General features: G+C 46.1%; 2 protein-coding genes across 2 annotated transcripts in view; one reads left to right on the top strand and one right to left on the bottom strand.

Annotated features, from left to right (window-relative positions):
- LOC139319988 (protein mono-ADP-ribosyltransferase PARP12-like) overlaps positions 1-2,203 on the top strand; it is a 35,062-nt gene extending 32,859 nt beyond the window's left edge. Inside the window, exon 13 of the mRNA XM_070948101.1 lies at positions 169-2,203. Within this exon, the coding sequence (XP_070804202.1) occupies positions 169-449 (281 nt within the window). The 3' untranslated portion in view covers positions 450-2,203. The remainder of the gene's footprint in view (positions 1-168) is intronic.
- A 2,552-nt stretch (positions 2,204-4,755) lies between these two features.
- TTC38 (tetratricopeptide repeat domain 38) overlaps positions 4,756-17,145 on the bottom strand; it is a 31,108-nt gene continuing 18,718 nt past the window's right edge. Inside the window, exons 7-14 of the mRNA XM_070946819.1 lie at positions 16,671-16,790; positions 14,948-15,007; positions 12,782-12,820; positions 11,876-11,957; positions 9,993-10,158; positions 8,234-8,393; positions 7,496-7,569; positions 4,756-5,671 (exon numbers count right to left, since the gene is read on the bottom strand). Of these exons, the coding sequence (XP_070802920.1) occupies positions 5,578-5,671; positions 7,496-7,569; positions 8,234-8,393; positions 9,993-10,158; positions 11,876-11,957; positions 12,782-12,820; positions 14,948-15,007; positions 16,671-16,790 (795 nt within the window). The 3' untranslated portion in view covers positions 4,756-5,577. The remainder of the gene's footprint in view (positions 5,672-7,495; positions 7,570-8,233; positions 8,394-9,992; positions 10,159-11,875; positions 11,958-12,781; positions 12,821-14,947; positions 15,008-16,670; positions 16,791-17,145) is intronic.

Genomic DNA, 17,145 nt, shown 5'->3' on the forward strand with positions numbered 1-17,145 from the left:
TCGCTGGCAGAGGCACCACGAGCCGGTCTTTTGCTGTTTTCAGGGCAGGCCCACAGGCCGGATCTAAACACTCTGTGAATTTGTCACCCCTGGGTTTAGAGTCAAGGAATTGTTCTGTCTGTGTGAAGCAATTTGAATATTCTTTCCCCCCCCTGTGCTGCTTTTCAGGAAGCTACTTTGCCAGAGATGCCAGTTATTCAGACAACTACTGTCCGGTGAAGGAGGATGAGAAGATGATGTTTTTAGCTCAAGTTCTAGTGGGTGAATTTGTCGTGGGGCATCCGATATACACTCGCCCACCAGCGAAATTGACCGACGTGCTCAACTCTTACGACAGCTGTGTGGATAACACATTAAACCCATCGATCTTCGTCATTTTTGAGAAGCATCAGGCTTATCCTGCGTATCTTATCTTTTACAGGGAAGAAAAGAAATGTATTTTATCTTAAAAAGATGCCTTTACATTAACATAATCTTCTTAGCAGTTTAAATGCCTATGGCCCTCCTTTTCAAATCAATCCAATTTTATAGAACCAATTATATACCTTCAGCGGAGTATGAAAGGCTGAATCGCTATTGTTGATGGATAGAAACCCAACTCTATTTTTATCACAAAGATGTTTTAAGAAAGAATACCGAAAATTTGTAAAAAAAATAATAATTATGGGGTTTTAATCCATTTTTACTATCTTCGTTTCTTAGTAAACAAAGTTTTTTTCCCCTTTAGCTTTTAATATATGACGTTTATTATGGATGGGTGTTTAATCCATCAATAAGGCTGGACAAACTATTGTCCTCCTAGACGGATGCAAATTGTTATTACTGAAGACATACAGTGAGTGATTATCAAAAGAAACTCCTGTTTGCTCCGCGTATACATGTAAAGTTCGCATCAGCCATAAGATCCAGTGGTTTAAAAATATACCTGTGGTTCTGGATCCGTGATGAAAAGTTCTTCGTTTTCTATTTCAGCTAACACAATCATGTTTCTATGCATATCATCCTCCGTTTTCTCTTTTAATGATTTGATGTAATGCTTTCTGGCAATTTTCCAATTTCAGCAGTTTCGTATTTTCAGTTTAGCAAGCATGTGACCCTCGCTTTTTCATTTTAGACAAGATTAGTATTACATTTCCTTGTTTTTGCATATTGGATTATACAACATGAATATTGGGAAAATGCGATGCTAATTTTTGCCATTTGGCTTGAAAAGCGTCATTGTGGTAATAGAAGTGCTAGGATTGGGGATGGCATTAAACCCTGGATATCAAGAAACATGTAATTGTGCCTTAGAAAGAAAACCTCTGCCACTTTATAAAGATAATCCTTGAACCGATGACCTTTTTGTTCAGTGACTGTTCAAACTCATAATGTTCCTAAGCAAAGGGACTTAAGATCCAGACCTGAAGTTAACAGCTGTTGCAGTGCCACTCACGTGGTCAGAATTTGGGGACTTGGCAGCCCACTCACAATTACGATTAAAGGGGCCCTTTAACTCTCACCACCACTTGCCTCTCTCCCCTGTTTATATGCCCTTCTGCTCTGCACTCTACCATCCTAGCTGATCTCCTCAATCTTGCACCTACTGCTGATGAGGGGAGCTGGGCCTGGCTACTGAGCTGGACTTCAGCTGCAGAAAGAAAAATAAATGCCAAAATCAGTCTGAACCACAGCATACCAAACTAGGCACTGGTTTTGGGGTTTTTTTACTTTCCCACACCTGGCAGCTGGGCACGCCTCATAGCAATGGGATTAAGAAAATGGCAGAGTGCAGGTGGCAGGGTCTCGGAGTGTAAGGAGCAAGGGTGACTGGGATGAGATGGCCGTGGCTTCCGAGGGATATTGCCACTAGTCCCCGAATGGTACAGTTCTAGAGCTGCCCGCCACCCCACAAAGGCAGGGCGCAGGGCAGCCAAAAGGAACAAGATGGATGGAGTGGGGGAGCTGGAGACAAACCCCTTACCAAGGCTCAGGGCTGGGTGAGACCAAAGTGATTTGGCTTGGTGTGGGTAGTCGCTTAACGACTGCAACAGGGAGACCCTGATTGCTGTCGTAAGTCGGTGTAGTCACATAATTTACAATCCCTTTGTTTGGCGACAGAAATTCCTGTGGTCCTAAATTGAGAGTTTTTGTAGTGATTTTTTTTTGTACTTCTTTTTTACTTCCCTGCTAAAATTGCTTCATGAATAAAATGTTAATTTTAGCAAGTGAGTCGTCTTTTTTTTTTTATGCTCCTTATGTGTATATGTGTATATGTGGGCAATTTGCAGGCGACACATCCTAGAGACATACGCCGTTTTAGGTCCTTCCCTCAGGATGGCGCTACAAGGCAAAGCTGGCTGAGGAATTCTGGGAGTTGAAGTCCACAGGTCTTAAAGTTGCCAAGGTTGGAGACCCCTGGTCTAATGTCTACGCGTATTTCCCAATGTAGCATGGCTGTAGCATCATTATTTATCCTTATTATCCTTCTTACTCCTCCCTCTTATTGGTATTGTATTATCATCATTCTGTTGCTTTGCATGTACACTGATCATCTGCACCATGGAGAAACATTCCTGGTGTGTTTAATCCCACTTGGCAAAATAAAAGTATTCCATGCATTAGCTAATCTAAAAAAAAATTAAAAGACATCTCCACTGTTCAGTTAGCCACAACCAAGGAGGGGGTCTCTCTGGCAGGGCGAGGGAAGAATTTGGGGGGGGGGGGGGTGTCGTGCTTTCATTTCCGGTCATGGATTTCCAGTTGAGGATCCTTGAGTATTGTATGATTACTGACAAAAGGCTTAGTTCTTTACCCATCCTTCCAAGTGATGTTTTGCATGCAGAAACTAGGGCCTGGTGGCTCAGCAGACTGATAGCATTGTGATTAACACCAGCTGTCTGCAATTACTGTAAGTTCGAATCTCACCAGGCTCAAGGTTGACTCAGCCTTCCATCCTTTCTAAGGTAGGTAAATTGAGGACCCAGTTGGTGGGGGCAATAAGCTGACTGTATAAATATACAAAAGTATGAAGGCTATTGCTTAACGCATTGTAAGCCGCCCTGAGTCCCCAGAGAAGGGCGGCATATAAATCAAATTAAAAAAAAAATATGTGGATTTTCAGACGGCTGTTACGTACAAGCTGGGCTGACAAAATCAGAAATGAGGTGATAAGCCATCTGGGAAAGCCAAGGGAAATCATCATTAAAAAGTGAAAGAATATTTTGGACATGGGATGCGACACCCGGAAAAATACGGCATCCTTCACTTAATCCTCCCAGGAAAGATTGAAGGCAAACGAGGTCCAGGCAGAAGAAGAAGATCATGGCTTCAAAATCTAAGGGACTGACTGGTTTGGACAAAACTGCAGCACTTTTTCATGCGGCTGTTGATAAAAATAGGATCGCCAACATGATCGCCCATGTCCGATGACAGATAGGGCACAAGAAGAAGAAGCTGGTTGCAAACTTTGTCAGTAGCGCACATGAGCTGAAGACTCATGGGAAAAGGAGATTTAGCATGACAGGTTGGTCAATGTGTGTGTGGGTGCAGTCAGATCAGTGGTGAGTTCCCGGTTCAGCTCGGTTCGGCCGAGCTGGTAGCGGTGATGATATGACGTCACCGAACCGGTTCTGTCCCCCCGCCCCTCCGCGTTATTCTTACCTTTTATTTGGCCCCACCCCCAATCTATTGCTGCCTCCTGAGTCCCAGCTGATGGCTAGAGGGAAAAAAACTGTTTAAACTCTTGCCGCAGGGCTTCAAAGGACCGCCCTACAGCTGATCAGTGTTAAAAGAAAACAAATGAGTAGACTGGTGCCTGCAAAAATAAATGGGTAGACCAGTGCCTCCCAAAATAAATGAGTAGACCAGTGCCTGCAAAAATACATGAGTAGATCAGTGCCTGCAAAAATAAATGGGTAGACCGGTACAGCTCTGCAAGCAGTTAAAAGCCTGGTAGACCAGTACCTCTGCTAAATCCTAAATTGTCACATGACCATCAAGCCACGCCCACAAAATAAGCCACGCCCCACAGAACCGGTAGTAAAAAAATTTAGAACCCACCCCTGAGTCAGATGCGTCTTAGAAAGTCGGCTGCGCAGATGACAGATTACGGTCCTGCATGTCTGCCTAAGGAGCTTATAATTCCAATATGTACATAAATACGTATTATAGCAGAGAAAATCTTTTACGACTGGCCCCCTTTATGAGCTTTTGTTTGGAATTATGACAGCAATGAAAAAAAAAGTGACCGCAATCTGTCTTCAAAATTAATGACCGTTGCGTCACACACACACATACCCGCCCCACAATCGCGCAATTGCAATTGGGGCACTTAGCAACCAATACGCATTGATGAGCAGTTGCACCATCCTGCAGTCATGAGGTCATGATTTGCAACTTTTCCAGCTGGCTTCTGAGAAGCGGAGTCGGATTCCCTTAACAACCGTGTTGATTTGCTTAACAACAGTGGTGCTTTGCTTAACCACGGGAGTAAAAATGGCTGTAAAATCCGGTCCAGTGACTTTCTTAGTGACCAGATCGTCAGTTCCCAAGTGTGGTGTTAAGTCAAGGACCGCCTGAACCTTATTTTGGGGATAGTGGAAACATTCAACGGGCTCCATAGATTAGATTGTGTACATTGTATATTCCAAAATGCAGCAGAAAAGTTTTTGATAGTGCTGCTTACTGACACTTTTATGCTCTGTTTCTGTGCTTGTAAACATGTTTGAAATCTGGAATTTAAACCTTTTTCAAAAATAGGCAATAAACTTGTACTTTCTGAATAACCAAATGTTTATTTGATAGTTCTGCAGCCCAAAAGCTTTTAATTATACCCCATTGATTTTTTAAAAATAGTTATTTGTAAATTAGCGTTGCCAATAAACCATAAGCAGACAACCTTCTATATCTGGCTACCTTTTGCTTCTGTAGAGATGCATGGAAGCAACTAGGATTCAAAGAACTACCGTACTTTTCAAGAGTATAAGACGCATCTTTTCCTCCCCTAAAAGGGGGTGAAAATTTAGGTGCTCTTATACACCAAATGTAGCCCCGTCCACCCACTGGCCCCCACCCTTTGGCCTCTGCCTCCCAGCAGTTACCTCCTTGCAGCAAACAGCAAGAAAAAACAGCTCCTTTCAGCTTCAGCACAGCCTAATTAGCACAAGTTGACTGGATCAGCCTCCCGACTCTCAGCTGTTTTGCTCTCAGCTGTCTTGGGCAGGGCTCTGCTGCTTGCTGCAAGGAAGAAAATTGCTTCTTCCTTGCAGCAGATTTTTTTTTTCCCCTTGTGCTAATCAAGCTATGACGAAAACGAAAATGAAAGTAAAGCAGGCTACGAGGCAAAATTGCTCAGAGGAAGAGGGAGATTTCTTTTTCTTCTTTTCCTCACCGAAAAAGGTAGGTGCGTCTTATAGTCCGGTGCGTCTTATACTCCAAAAAATACAGTAAATAGGACAAGACCGAGATGGGTCAAAACTCAGCAAGGATAAATCTTTCCAGATACTGTTTTCCGAAGAACCGCATAAATTCCTTGGATTTATGCAAGTCTGGACAACAACAATCTCATTGACTTAAAATCTTTATATGATGTTGGGTTTAGCCCAAGGCATGAAGGCCTACTGTTTTCCTCATCAGTCGTTCGGTTAATGGCGAGTTTGGTCTGAATTCATCACGTTCTATAAGGAGGCATCTAAAGAACAAAGGGACAAGGCTCTTAAAACATTGAACAGAAGAACTCCCTTTAAATAGCAATAGCACCTAGAACCGTGATGGCGAACCTATGGCACATGTGCCACAGGTGGCACGTGGAGCCATATTAGGGGCACGCCAGCTCAGCTCTGGGGCGCATGCGCGCGCCGGCCAGCTGATTTTCGGGCCCTCTGGGCCCACCAGAAGTAGGGAAACAGGCTGTTTCCTGCCTCTGGAGGGCCTGGGGGCGGGGTGGGGAAGGCCCGTTTTTCTTTCTTACCTGGTTCCAGATCCTCTCTGTGTATCTGGGAAGGGCGAAAACAGCCTTTCCCACTCCCTTGGAGGCCCTACGGAGGCTGAAAGGGCCCATTTCCCGACTCCCGGTGGGACAGGAAGTGACATTTTTTCCTGTCCCCAGCCTCCAGAGACTCCTAGAGAGGCTCCTAGAGACCCCTAGAGAGGCTCCTAGAGACTCCTAGAGAGGTTCTGGAGGCTGGGGACAGCAAAAAATGTCACTTCCTGTCCCACCGAGAGTTGGGAAATGGGCCCTTTCAGCCTCCGTAGGGCCTCCAAGGGAGTGGGAAAGGCTGTTTTCGCCCTTCCCAGATACACAGAGAGGATCTGGAACCTGGTAAGAAAGAAAAACGGGCCTACCAGGCCATCATGTGCCAGGAGCGGGGGGGAGGGGGTTGCGCACGCATGCGCGTGGGCACATGCACGCGCAACCCTTCCCCGCCCCCCTCTCCTGGCACGCGATGGCAAAAAGGTTAGCCATCACTGACCTAGACTTACATACCGCTTCACAGTGCTTTACAGCCCACTCTAAGCCGTTTACAGAGTCAGCGTATTGTCCCACCAACAATCTGAGTCCTCATTTTACCCACCTCGGAAGGATGGAAGGCTGAATCAACCTTGAGCTGGTGAGAATCGAAGTGCTGGCAGTGGGCAGAGTTAGCCCTGCAATAATACTGCATTCTAACCACTGTGCCACCAGGGCTCTAAACCCTGAAAAACCCAAAGCATCCCCCCCAAATAAAACCTGGAGTGGCCATGTGAAAAGAAGTACAACTTTCCTTGAAGACATCAAAGGTAGGCATAGAATTACACTTGGAAGGAACTCATGGAACTCATCTAGTCCAGAGGTGTCAAACTCACGGCATCACGTCACGTGACATATCAGGACTTTTTCCTCCTTCGCTAAACCCGGGGTGGGCGTGGCCAGCATGTGACGCATACGGCCCACAGGCCGCAAGTTTGACATGCCTGATCTAGCCCAATCAGTGGTGGATTGCTACTGGTTCGCCCCGGATCTGGCGAGTCAGTAGTGGCGGCGGGAGGCTCCGCCCACCTGCCTGCGCAGAAGCGTCGCGTGCTCATGTGAACACGCATGCACATGAGCAAACCGGTAGCAAACTGAATTGAAACCCACTATTGAGCCCAATGTTCCTCAACCTCCGTAACTTTAAATGGGTGGGCTTCAAATCCCAGAATTCTGCGGCTGAAATCCATACAGTTATGCTCCAGTTGCAACCATTTGTTTAATGACCATTCAAAGTTACAATGGCAAAAAGTGACGTAGAGGCTAGTTCTCACACTTGTGACCATTGCAACATCCCCACGTGATCAAACTTTGGATGATTGCAAAGGACATTTTGGGCTCAGTTGGGGTCCTTGCTATCCGGTGGCGACTGCAGATCTTTCCACCACGAGCCGGTCAAAATTTGAATCCCTACTCCTCTTACTGATTGCAACCACGATTCCCCTCTATGTTCACTGCTATCTTTCAACCAGGTAAAATCCAGAATGTAGTACTCGTTGTACTTACCTAGCAAGTCTTTGGTTGGCTTTAGATTTACATTTTAAAGCAGCCTGAATCAGCAACTGGGCAAAAAGATCTCTCTGGAAGAGAAGGAAACGTAGAAGAGACGTTATTCACTCCTAGCAAGATGACTGCAAGGCAGTGGTGAAATCCGAACCGGTTTGCTACTGGTTCGCTGGCCGCACATGCACACTGTGCACCAGATGGTCATTCTGTGCGTACGCGCATGTATTTTCTCATGCCTCCGGGAGCGAGAAAACGGCCTCCCCAGGCTCCGGAGGCCCTCTGGAGGCTGGAAACAGGCCCATTTCCAGCCTTCTCGAACTTCCAGTAGGCCCATTTGCCTTCCCTGAGCTTCCGCGCGCACCCTGCACTAACTTGCATCCAAAACGGGCCGCGTGGGGACTCCTGGGAAGGGAGGGGAGGGGTGGGCGGTTCTAGACAGGAGTGGGATTTGGGGGGTACTCCGAACTGCACAAAATCTTAACTAGAGGTGCTCCCAAACCCCTGTGAACCCCCAGTAGCCCACCCGTGTGTGTGTGTACCTGTGTAGGACATTACTTCCTGAGGTCCCCCACAGGATAAACCAGTATTTCTCAACCGAGGCTACTTTTAGGATGTGTGGACTTCAACTCCCAGAATTCTCCAGCCAGCATAATTCAAGTGGCCCAGGTTTGGGAAACCACTGGGATAAAGGAATAAAACGCTGATGAAAAAGCCAGCAAAAGACCGCTCTCTTCTCACCTGGGCATCGCTCCCTCCTGTTTTAACAATCTGATATCGAATGGGGTACAGCAGTTCCACTGCCTTGTCGTAATGTCCTTGGTCAAACTCCACAAAGGCTTGTAGAAGGGGCATTCCCAACGTTGGAACCAAGCTCAGCTCGTGATCTTCTGTAGGAGTCCTAGGAAAGACACGCAGATCGGAAGTGACCGTGTGAAATGAACCAACTAACCCTGAACATCGGCCACTGACACTGCAAGGCCAGGGAGTCCAAATGAAGTCCAAAGCGAAGAATTGTCCAAATCTAGCAAGATGTCACTGAAGGTAAGTCCTTGACTTACAAGCATTCATTTAGCAAACGTTTGAAATTACGACACTGAAAAAAAAAAAAAAGAGATCCTTGAGCTGCGGTGGTGCAGTGGTTAGAGTGCAGTACTGCAGGCTACTTCAGCTGACTGCTAGCTGCAGTTCAGCAGTTCGAATCTCACCGGCTCAAGGATGACTCAGCCTTCCATCCTTCCGAGGTGGGTAAAATGAGGGACCCAGATTGTTGGGGGCAAGAGGCTGACTCTGTAAACCGCTTAGAGAGGGATGTAAAGCACTATGAAGCGGTATATAAGTCTAAGCGCTATTGCTATTGCTATCAGGTCTTGCACTTATGACCACTGCAGCATCCCGACAGTCAAATGATAAAAATTTGGGCCCTTGGCAACCAAGCATGTATTTAAGCTGATTCAAGCTCACATGATCTCCATGGTCACGTGATCAAAATTTCAGAAGCTTGCCAACCGACTCATACTTATGACGGTCACAGCGTCTTGGGGTCACTTTGGAAACCTTCTGACAAGCCAAGTCAATGGAGAGGTCAAATTCACTTAACAACCGTGTTACGGACTTAACACCTGCAGCGATTCACTTTACCACTGTGGCATGAAAGCTCGTAAAGTGGAGCAAAACTCAAACTAGCAAATGCCTCACTTAACAACAGAAGTTTGGGCCTCAATTGAGGTCGTATGTCGAGGACTGCCGCTACTCTGATCAAGGAGGTTGTAAAACTGGGTTCGACTCACTTAACAACCGCCCTGCTTAGCAACAATATTCTCCCAATTTATGGCCTTAAGTCAAGGACTTCTTGTAGTTCTTGGATAAGAATAGTGACCCACAGGCTAGTCTGGAAAATCAAAACACTCTCTCTATTGACTTTATGAACAGTGCTCCTCTTAAACACCCCACATGAAACCCTACATCAGGGGCCTAAAACCTTAAAACACTCAAAGAGCCATTTGGACCCGTTTCCCACAGAAAAGAAAACACCGGGAGCCACAAAATCTGGGTGGGCGTGGCTAATTCGATGTCACCCACTTCCACCAGTCACATGACCCCCCTAGCCACGCCTACCCAGCCGGTCATTAGGGCAGAGAACCGGTTGTTAAAAAACTACAAAACCCTTTTGACATCTCTCTCTCTCTCCCTTTCTCCCTTCCCTCTCTCTGTATCTCTCTCTGTGTCTCTCTCTGTATCTCTGTCTCTGCCCCAGCCACTTTTCCATCCCCCGCCATCGCCCTTACCTTCTCAGGATAGGCGAGGAGTGACCGGGAGGGGAGGGCGGGGGGCGGGGCCAGCCAGTGGTGGGATCACCTGACAGGGAGCCACCTGACAGGGAGCCACAGCAGAGAGCCCAAAGAGCCACATGCGGCTCTGGAGCCGCAGGTTGCTGACACCCGTCTTAGAGAATAGATAGGAACAAGGAGGCCTGTTGTTAGCATTGTGAGTCACTTACTGGACTAGGTCCTGTAAAGTGGTGAGAAGCTCATTGGAAGTTTTTTGATCCTGAGCACCTAAGGAGGCCATCAGAATGTGGGCGTCGTTGAAGATCAAGATGTGGTCCTGTGCATGTTTCTTCGTCATCTGGTTTACTGCTTTCCACCTCTTACCCACATTCACCCCTAGGAATAAAGGAGCATTTTATTACATTATTTATTTTATTTCTGTAAGCTGGCCAGAGTCGCTGTGAGGGAGTTGGGTGGCCATATACATTTTCGACAGAAGTAATTGCTTTGTATACTTTGGAGTTGTCTTCTTCTGCTGGGGGCTTATTTCTAAGCCAGGCAGTCTCAGAATGAAAACAGGTTCCTTTCCCCGAAGAAAGACTGTTCTCTACCACCTCCCGACTTGGCAGTGACGATTTTCTTCTACTCCTTTTTGGAAACCAAGGACTGCCACAGTTTGCCTCCCAGAAGAGAACGATGCTATTCTCCCTCACCCCAACTGCATGTCCTGAAGTTCAAGGCAACATCCACTTTGTTGTTGGACTGCCATCTTGTGATTATTTTGTGGTTATTTTTGCATTGTTTTGATTAATTTGTTGTATTCAGTTGTTCCTCGGGTATTTCTTGATGGAGTTGAGCAGGAATAGAGTAGAGTAGAGTAGAGTAGAGTAAAGTAGAGTAGAGTACAGTAGAGTACAGTAGAGTACAGTAGAGTAGAGTAGAGTAGAGTTGAGCAGGAATAGAGTACAGTAGAGTAGAGAAGAGTTGAGCAGGAATAGAGTAGAGTAGAGTAGAGTAGAGTAGAGTAGAGTAGAGTAGAGTAGAGTAGAGTAGAGTTGAGCAGGAATAGAGTACAGTAGAGTAGAGAAGAGTTGAGCAGGAATAGAGTAGAGTAGAGTAGAGTAGAGTAGAGTAGAGTAGAGTAGAGTAGAGTAGAGTAGAGTAGAGTAGAGTAGAATAACAGAACAGAATAATAGAATAAAACAGAATAGAATAAGAACAGAATAATAGAATAGAATAACAGAACAGAATAAAACAGAGTAGAGCAGAGTAGAATAGAATAAAGGTAAAGGTAAAGGTTCCCCTCACACATATGTGCTAGTCGTTCCCGACTCTAGGGAACGATGCTCATCTCTGTTTCAAAGTCGAAGAGCCAGTGCTGTCTGAAGATGTCTCCATGGTCATGTGGCCGGCATGACTAAACGCCAAAGGCGCAAGGAACGCTGTTACCTTCCCATCAAAGGTGGTCCCTATTTTTCTACTTGCATTTTTTACGGGCTTTCGAACTGCTAGATTGGCAGAAGCTGGGACAAGTAATGGGAGCTCACCCCATTATGCAGCACTAGGGATTCGAACCGCTGAACTGCCAACCTTTCGATTGACAAGCTCAGCATCTTAGCTACTGAGCCACCGCATCCCTTAGAATAGAATAGCATAACAGAATAGAATAGAACAGGAATGGAATGGAATGGAATAGAACAGGGTGGAACAGAACAGGAATAAAACAGGAATAAAACAGGAATGGAATGGAATGGAATGGAATGGAATGGAATGGAATGGAATGGAATGGAATGGAATGGAATGGAATGGGATGGGATGGGATGGGATGGGATGGGATGAGACGGGATAAAACAGAACAGAAAGGAATGGAACAAAACAAATAATAACTCAGTTCCTCACTCAGGTGCTCACTGTTGCCAAACTAAACACAACTCTCCAATGGGACATCCAGCTGAGAGTTTCCAACACTTGGAACTGAACAAGCTTTTTGTTGGACAGGGAATATAAATATCAACTTAAATGGTAAAGAAGAAGATGAAACAAAATGAAGGCAGTCTTTTCCGGAAAACATTTAGATAATATAGGTATGAAAACTCTTCTTTTTTTTTTTTACCTTCTAATTCAAGCCTATATAACATGGAACTGTTGTCAACGACATCCAACATGGTCCCACTCTTCTGTAAGCTAGGAGCAATCTGCAAACCCAAAATCATTAAGAGTTTAGATGGAGCTACCATGTTTCCCTGAAAATAAGACCCTGTCTTATATTTTTTTGAACCCTGAAATAAGCGCTTGGCCTTATTTTCGGGGAGGTCTTATTATTTTGGAGCGCGTGGAGCAAGACGGGGCTCCTCTTGCCGTCTTACCCGATTTCCAGCTCTGCCTCCTTAACCCTAACCAGAGGAAATAGCGGGGATCGGCAAAACCACGCCCCTTCTGGTCTGCGGAAAAACCTTTTTCCACAGAACCGGTCCCTGGTGCCCCAAAGGTTCGGGACCGCTATTTTAGCGGTCACCTGTAACAGAGATTGGGTAACCTGGTGGTAGAGAGAAGTGTGTCTTTACTCTGAAAAACTCTCTTGTTGCCTACTCAGGAGCATGAGGTAGAGCCGCGGTGGCGCGCTGGTTAGAGTGCAGTACTGCAGGCTACTTCTGCTGATCACTGGCTGCCAGCAGTTTGGTAGATCGAATCTCACCAGGCTCAAGGCTGCCTCAGCCTTCCATCCTTCCGAGGTCGATAAAATGAGGACCCAGATTGTTGGGGGCAATAGGCTGACTCTGTAAACCGCTTAGAGAGGGCTGTAAAGCACTATGAAGCGGTATATAAATCTAAGTGCGATTGCTATTGCTATATATTGTTTAAAAAGAAGGGGCACGTATTATGTAAATCATATTGGCATGCTCAATTTGCAAATCCAGTTTTACTTAGTACAGAAATGTAGTTATTTCACAGGAAGTAAACTCACTGCTTGAGGCGCAACTGATAAGCATACAATTAAAGCAAGAAATCTAGTACTTACGTGGGTATCATAAATTGTCAAAGCAGCCTCATAATCGCCCTGCAGGCATCATAATATGAACAAGGAGGAAGAAGAAGGAAAAAAAGTCATCAGAATTGTAATATCTCAGGTTCAAAGCCAAGTAACCTGTTGTCCAATTTGCAATTACTGTGCGCTGGGATCCAAAAGAAACTGGATAATATAAAAAGCCCAACAAACAATGATTTGTAAAAACCACATTTCTGGCCAATCAATCAATCAGAATAGAGCTGGAAGGGATCTTGGAGGTCTTCTAGTCCTACCCCATGCTCAATCAGGAGACCCTATACCATTTCAGACAAGTGACAGTCTCTTCTTAAAAACCTCCAGTGATGAAGCATACACAACTTCTGGAGGCAAGCAGTGCCACTGGCTAATTGTCCTCACTGTGGGCCCAACTGATTGTCGGAGCGAACTGGTTCACTCCCAGCTGATCGTTGGAGTTACCGGTTCGCCCGAACCGGTCTGAACCGGTAGAATCCCACCTCTGGTTGACCCCCTTCCTTTTTGTGGCAACCTCTCAAATACTGGAACACTGCTATCATGTCATCCCTAGTCCTTCTTTTCTCTAGACTAGCCAAACTAGCCAAGGGAAGAAGATTTTCTTGGTCCAGCCCTTTAATGTGACTCTTCCTTGCACTGTGGTTGCTAAAATCACTGCCACCATCAGCTTCAGGAAATTGTTGTGGTCCGCCAGCAGCCTGAGGAGCTGGCAGCGGAGTCGGACAGCGATAAGGCTGAGAAAGAACATGGGTCAGTCCTGGAGGCTGGGGAAGGCCCGGATGAGGGCTCTGTGTCTGAAGCCATCGGGGAGTGAGGTGCGGACTCCAGAGCCTCCAGAGACTGACAGTAGAGAGGCAGATGAACAAGAGGAGCCTGTTCCTAGTGCACGCATGAGAAGAGCTGTCAGAAGGCAAGAGCAGCTAAAGCAAAGAGGACAACTCGGGAGTAAGGCCAGGAGATGATTGGCCCCTCCCATAAGGCTTAAAAGACCAGCAACAGCTCTTGGGCTCTTTGTTGGAAAATAACCCTGATAGACTTGTTCTTGTCTTGCTGCATTTATCTCTGGTCGGCATCTTGTGCTTCTGAACTTTTGCCAAGAGAAGCCTTTGGCAGTTTGCCTAATTATACCAAGGTTGGTGATTAGACTGAAGAATTTGTGTTAAGAAGAATTTGTTTTAATTTAGTTTGGACTACCCTGAGAATGAGTTAATTCTCAGCTGTTCTAATAAAGTCTGTTTGTTTTGGAACTGTTTGCGTCTAATACTACCTACTTGGGCCTGGGTCACAACAGAAATAGCCATACGTGTGCAACAGGTCCCATCATCCCACTAGAAATACTACACCACACTCAGCAAAAACACACACAAACTGGATGCCACATCTGCCCCAAGGTCATTTTGTTATCAAAGCAAAATCCATGGTTGACCCTCATGATCGTAACGCAACTTTTGACTTTTAACTGCTGGCGAATGGCCCCAATTCCATCCCAGTTGCCCATCTAGAGCAAGATATACTTTCACCAAAGGGCCTGATTAACATCTTGTTCTATTTCTACTGCTCGGTGACAATGCCAACTTTCTAAATGTGTATGGAGATTCTCAGACATCCAGGTCATGGTTGTTCCAAAAGTAGTTTTTTTTTTCTTCAACAGGCAACTTTACTTTCTTGTTTTTCTTTGAAGATGTTTCGCTTCTCATCCAAGAAGCTTCTTCAGAGCTGAGGAAGCTTCTTGGATGAGAAGCGAAACGTCTTCAAAGAAAAACAAGGACGTCTAGTTGCCACTTGAAAAAAAAAAAAAAACACATTTGGAATGCCAAATTTTCACTTTCCATATGCATTTGACCAGAGGTGGGTTTCAGCAGGGTCTGACCAGTTCTGAAGAATCGGTAGCGGAAATTTTGAGTAGTTCGGAGAACCGGTAATAAAAATTCTGACTGGCCCTGCCCCCATCTATTCTCTGCCTCCCAAGTCCCATCTGATCAGGAGGAAATGGAGATTTTACCGTATCCTTCCCCTGCCACGCTCACCAAGACACACCCACCAAGCCATGCCACGCCCACAGAACCGGTAGTAAAAAAGTTTGAAACCCACCACTGCATTTGACCCCTTCTGAAAGGATAGATAGTGGTGGAAGAATCCACTTACCTTTTCAATAAAGTATAAAGCCCAATGCCAGTAATTGTGGCAAGCAAGCATATCACTGTCCTAGAATAGAAAAAGCATGATCATTATAAGCTAGAAACTTATTCTGGTGTAACCAGAAAAAAAACACCCTCCAAAATCACATTATCGGAAACTATCATTAGAGAAATGCCAGGATGATCAACCCAAGGCCAAAGAGTTTGGTCTTGTATGCTGATGTTCCAGATGTGAAACATTCCCCCCCCCACCCCCATCCCTCTCCTGTTGCTGACAGCCCCTGTGGCAATATTCATTCTCAGAACAGTCTGCTACGATAGATCAGGATTTCAACTTCCATATACCTGAAGGATGGAGTTAAGCAAACAGTCACTTGGCCAAGACCTGCCACCAATGTAGCGATAGTGACAAGATCTGAATGGAGCGTTTGCTCACCACCAATCCTTTCGCCCCGGTTCGGGCGAACCGGTAGCGGCAGTGGTGGGAGGCTTCGCCCACCCCCCCCACATGTCATCAAATACAATCTGCGCATGCGCAAAAGCTTCTGCACATGTGCAGATGGGGCGCACGCACGAGCAATCCAGTAGCAAAGGTAACTGAAACCCACCCCCGGCTCAGGGGTGTCAAACTCTATTTCATTGAGGGCCGCATCAGGGTTGTGTTTGACCTCGGGGGCAGGGGGGCGGGGTGGGTGTGGCCAGGGTAGGTGTGGCCAGTTCAATGTCACTCGTGCCAGGAGCGCCAAGTGCTAAGGCAGGACTTCCATCAGACGCTCTCTCCCTCTCATTATAATCTTCCTTCCTTCCTTCCTTCCTTCCTTCCTTCCTTCCTTCCTTCCTTCCTTCCTTCCTTTCCTTCCTTCCCTCTTCATTCTCCTTTTTTCTTCCTTCCCATCTTTCCTTCTTTTTCCTTCCTTGCTCTCTTCCCATCTTCCCTTTTTTTTCTTTGTCTTTCCTCTTTCCCTTTCTCCTTTCCTGTCCCTCCTTGCATGCTCAAATGCAAAAGAGGAAACATTTCTCTTTTTGTTTTGTTTTTAGGTTGTTTTGCTAGCCCTCCCTCTGCCAGTAAAAACGGAGCTCTGTGGGGCCGCGCATGGCCCCCCTGGGCCCTGTTTTTGGCCACGACAGCCTCCTGCAGCTCTTTGCCAGCGAAAACAAAGCCCTGGGGGGGTCGCGCACAGTTTTGGGCTGTTTTTGGCCACAATAGCCTCCTGCAGCCCTCTGCCAGCAAAAATGGAGCAGGGGGGCAGTCCCACAAGCCAGATCTAAGCGTCCCGTGGACCACATCCGGTCCGCGGGCCTTGAGTTTCACAGCCCTGCTTTAGCTGCTTGCACGATGGATCACCAAACATGGACCATTTCATTTCCTTGCTTATTTTGGTTTCCTAATCTGTCTCCTGTGAACTATCCAGGGATAGCAAAACTGATCACACGCAAGGCCCCAATAATAAATCGAGCCTCTAAAGTGCCACAGAAATCTAAGATATTGATAAAAGCATTCAAAATCCGCTAATGATCTACAAGGACCCTTGAAACAGCTCTCCACATGCACATAAAGCAGGGTCAATGCTTCACTCACCATATTGACTCTTCTGACCAACCTGTAGGCACCCTATAAGGAACCACTATTGCCACGCAATGTGACACGTGCCAAAAAAGTGCCACAAGCCCTTCAGGCTAAGATGAAGCTGGCGGCCATTTTAGAAAAAAACAGATAAGTAGACAGTTACCTTCCAGTTGTTTTCCGTTTGCTTCATAAATGCCAGCCCACTCTTTATATCCGCTTTCATTTCATTCACGTGAGCCAAAGCGTGGACAGACCAAGCATCTCTCTGATTGATGGCTAAAGCCTAATTGAAGAATGCAGGGAAAAGAAAATTATGCATTCTAATGAAGCTGTCATCGCATTACGAGGAGAGCTTCACATACTGTAAGACTTGGTTAGATTTCCATGAGTAATATGGTAGAGAACCCCAAACCAGAGGTGAAATGCTCCCAGTTCGGACTGGATCGCCCGATCCGGTAGTGATGGCGGCGGGTCAGGGCCGGATTTTCCTATAGGCTAACTAGGCTTCAGTTTAGGGCCTCAAGATCAAGAGGGGCCTACATTCAAATTGTTAGCAAAATTAAAATTACACTTTCACTATAGGTGAAAGGGCTTCATAAGTGGAATAGCCTAGGGCCTCTTTTCATCTAAATCCGGCC

This window comes from Pituophis catenifer, unplaced genomic scaffold (assembly GCF_029215685.1).
Source record: "Pituophis catenifer annectens isolate HBS135680 unplaced genomic scaffold, rPitCat1.0.hap2 SCAF_7, whole genome shotgun sequence".
In the NCBI taxonomy this organism is placed as follows: domain Eukaryota; kingdom Metazoa; phylum Chordata; class Lepidosauria; order Squamata; family Colubridae; genus Pituophis; species Pituophis catenifer.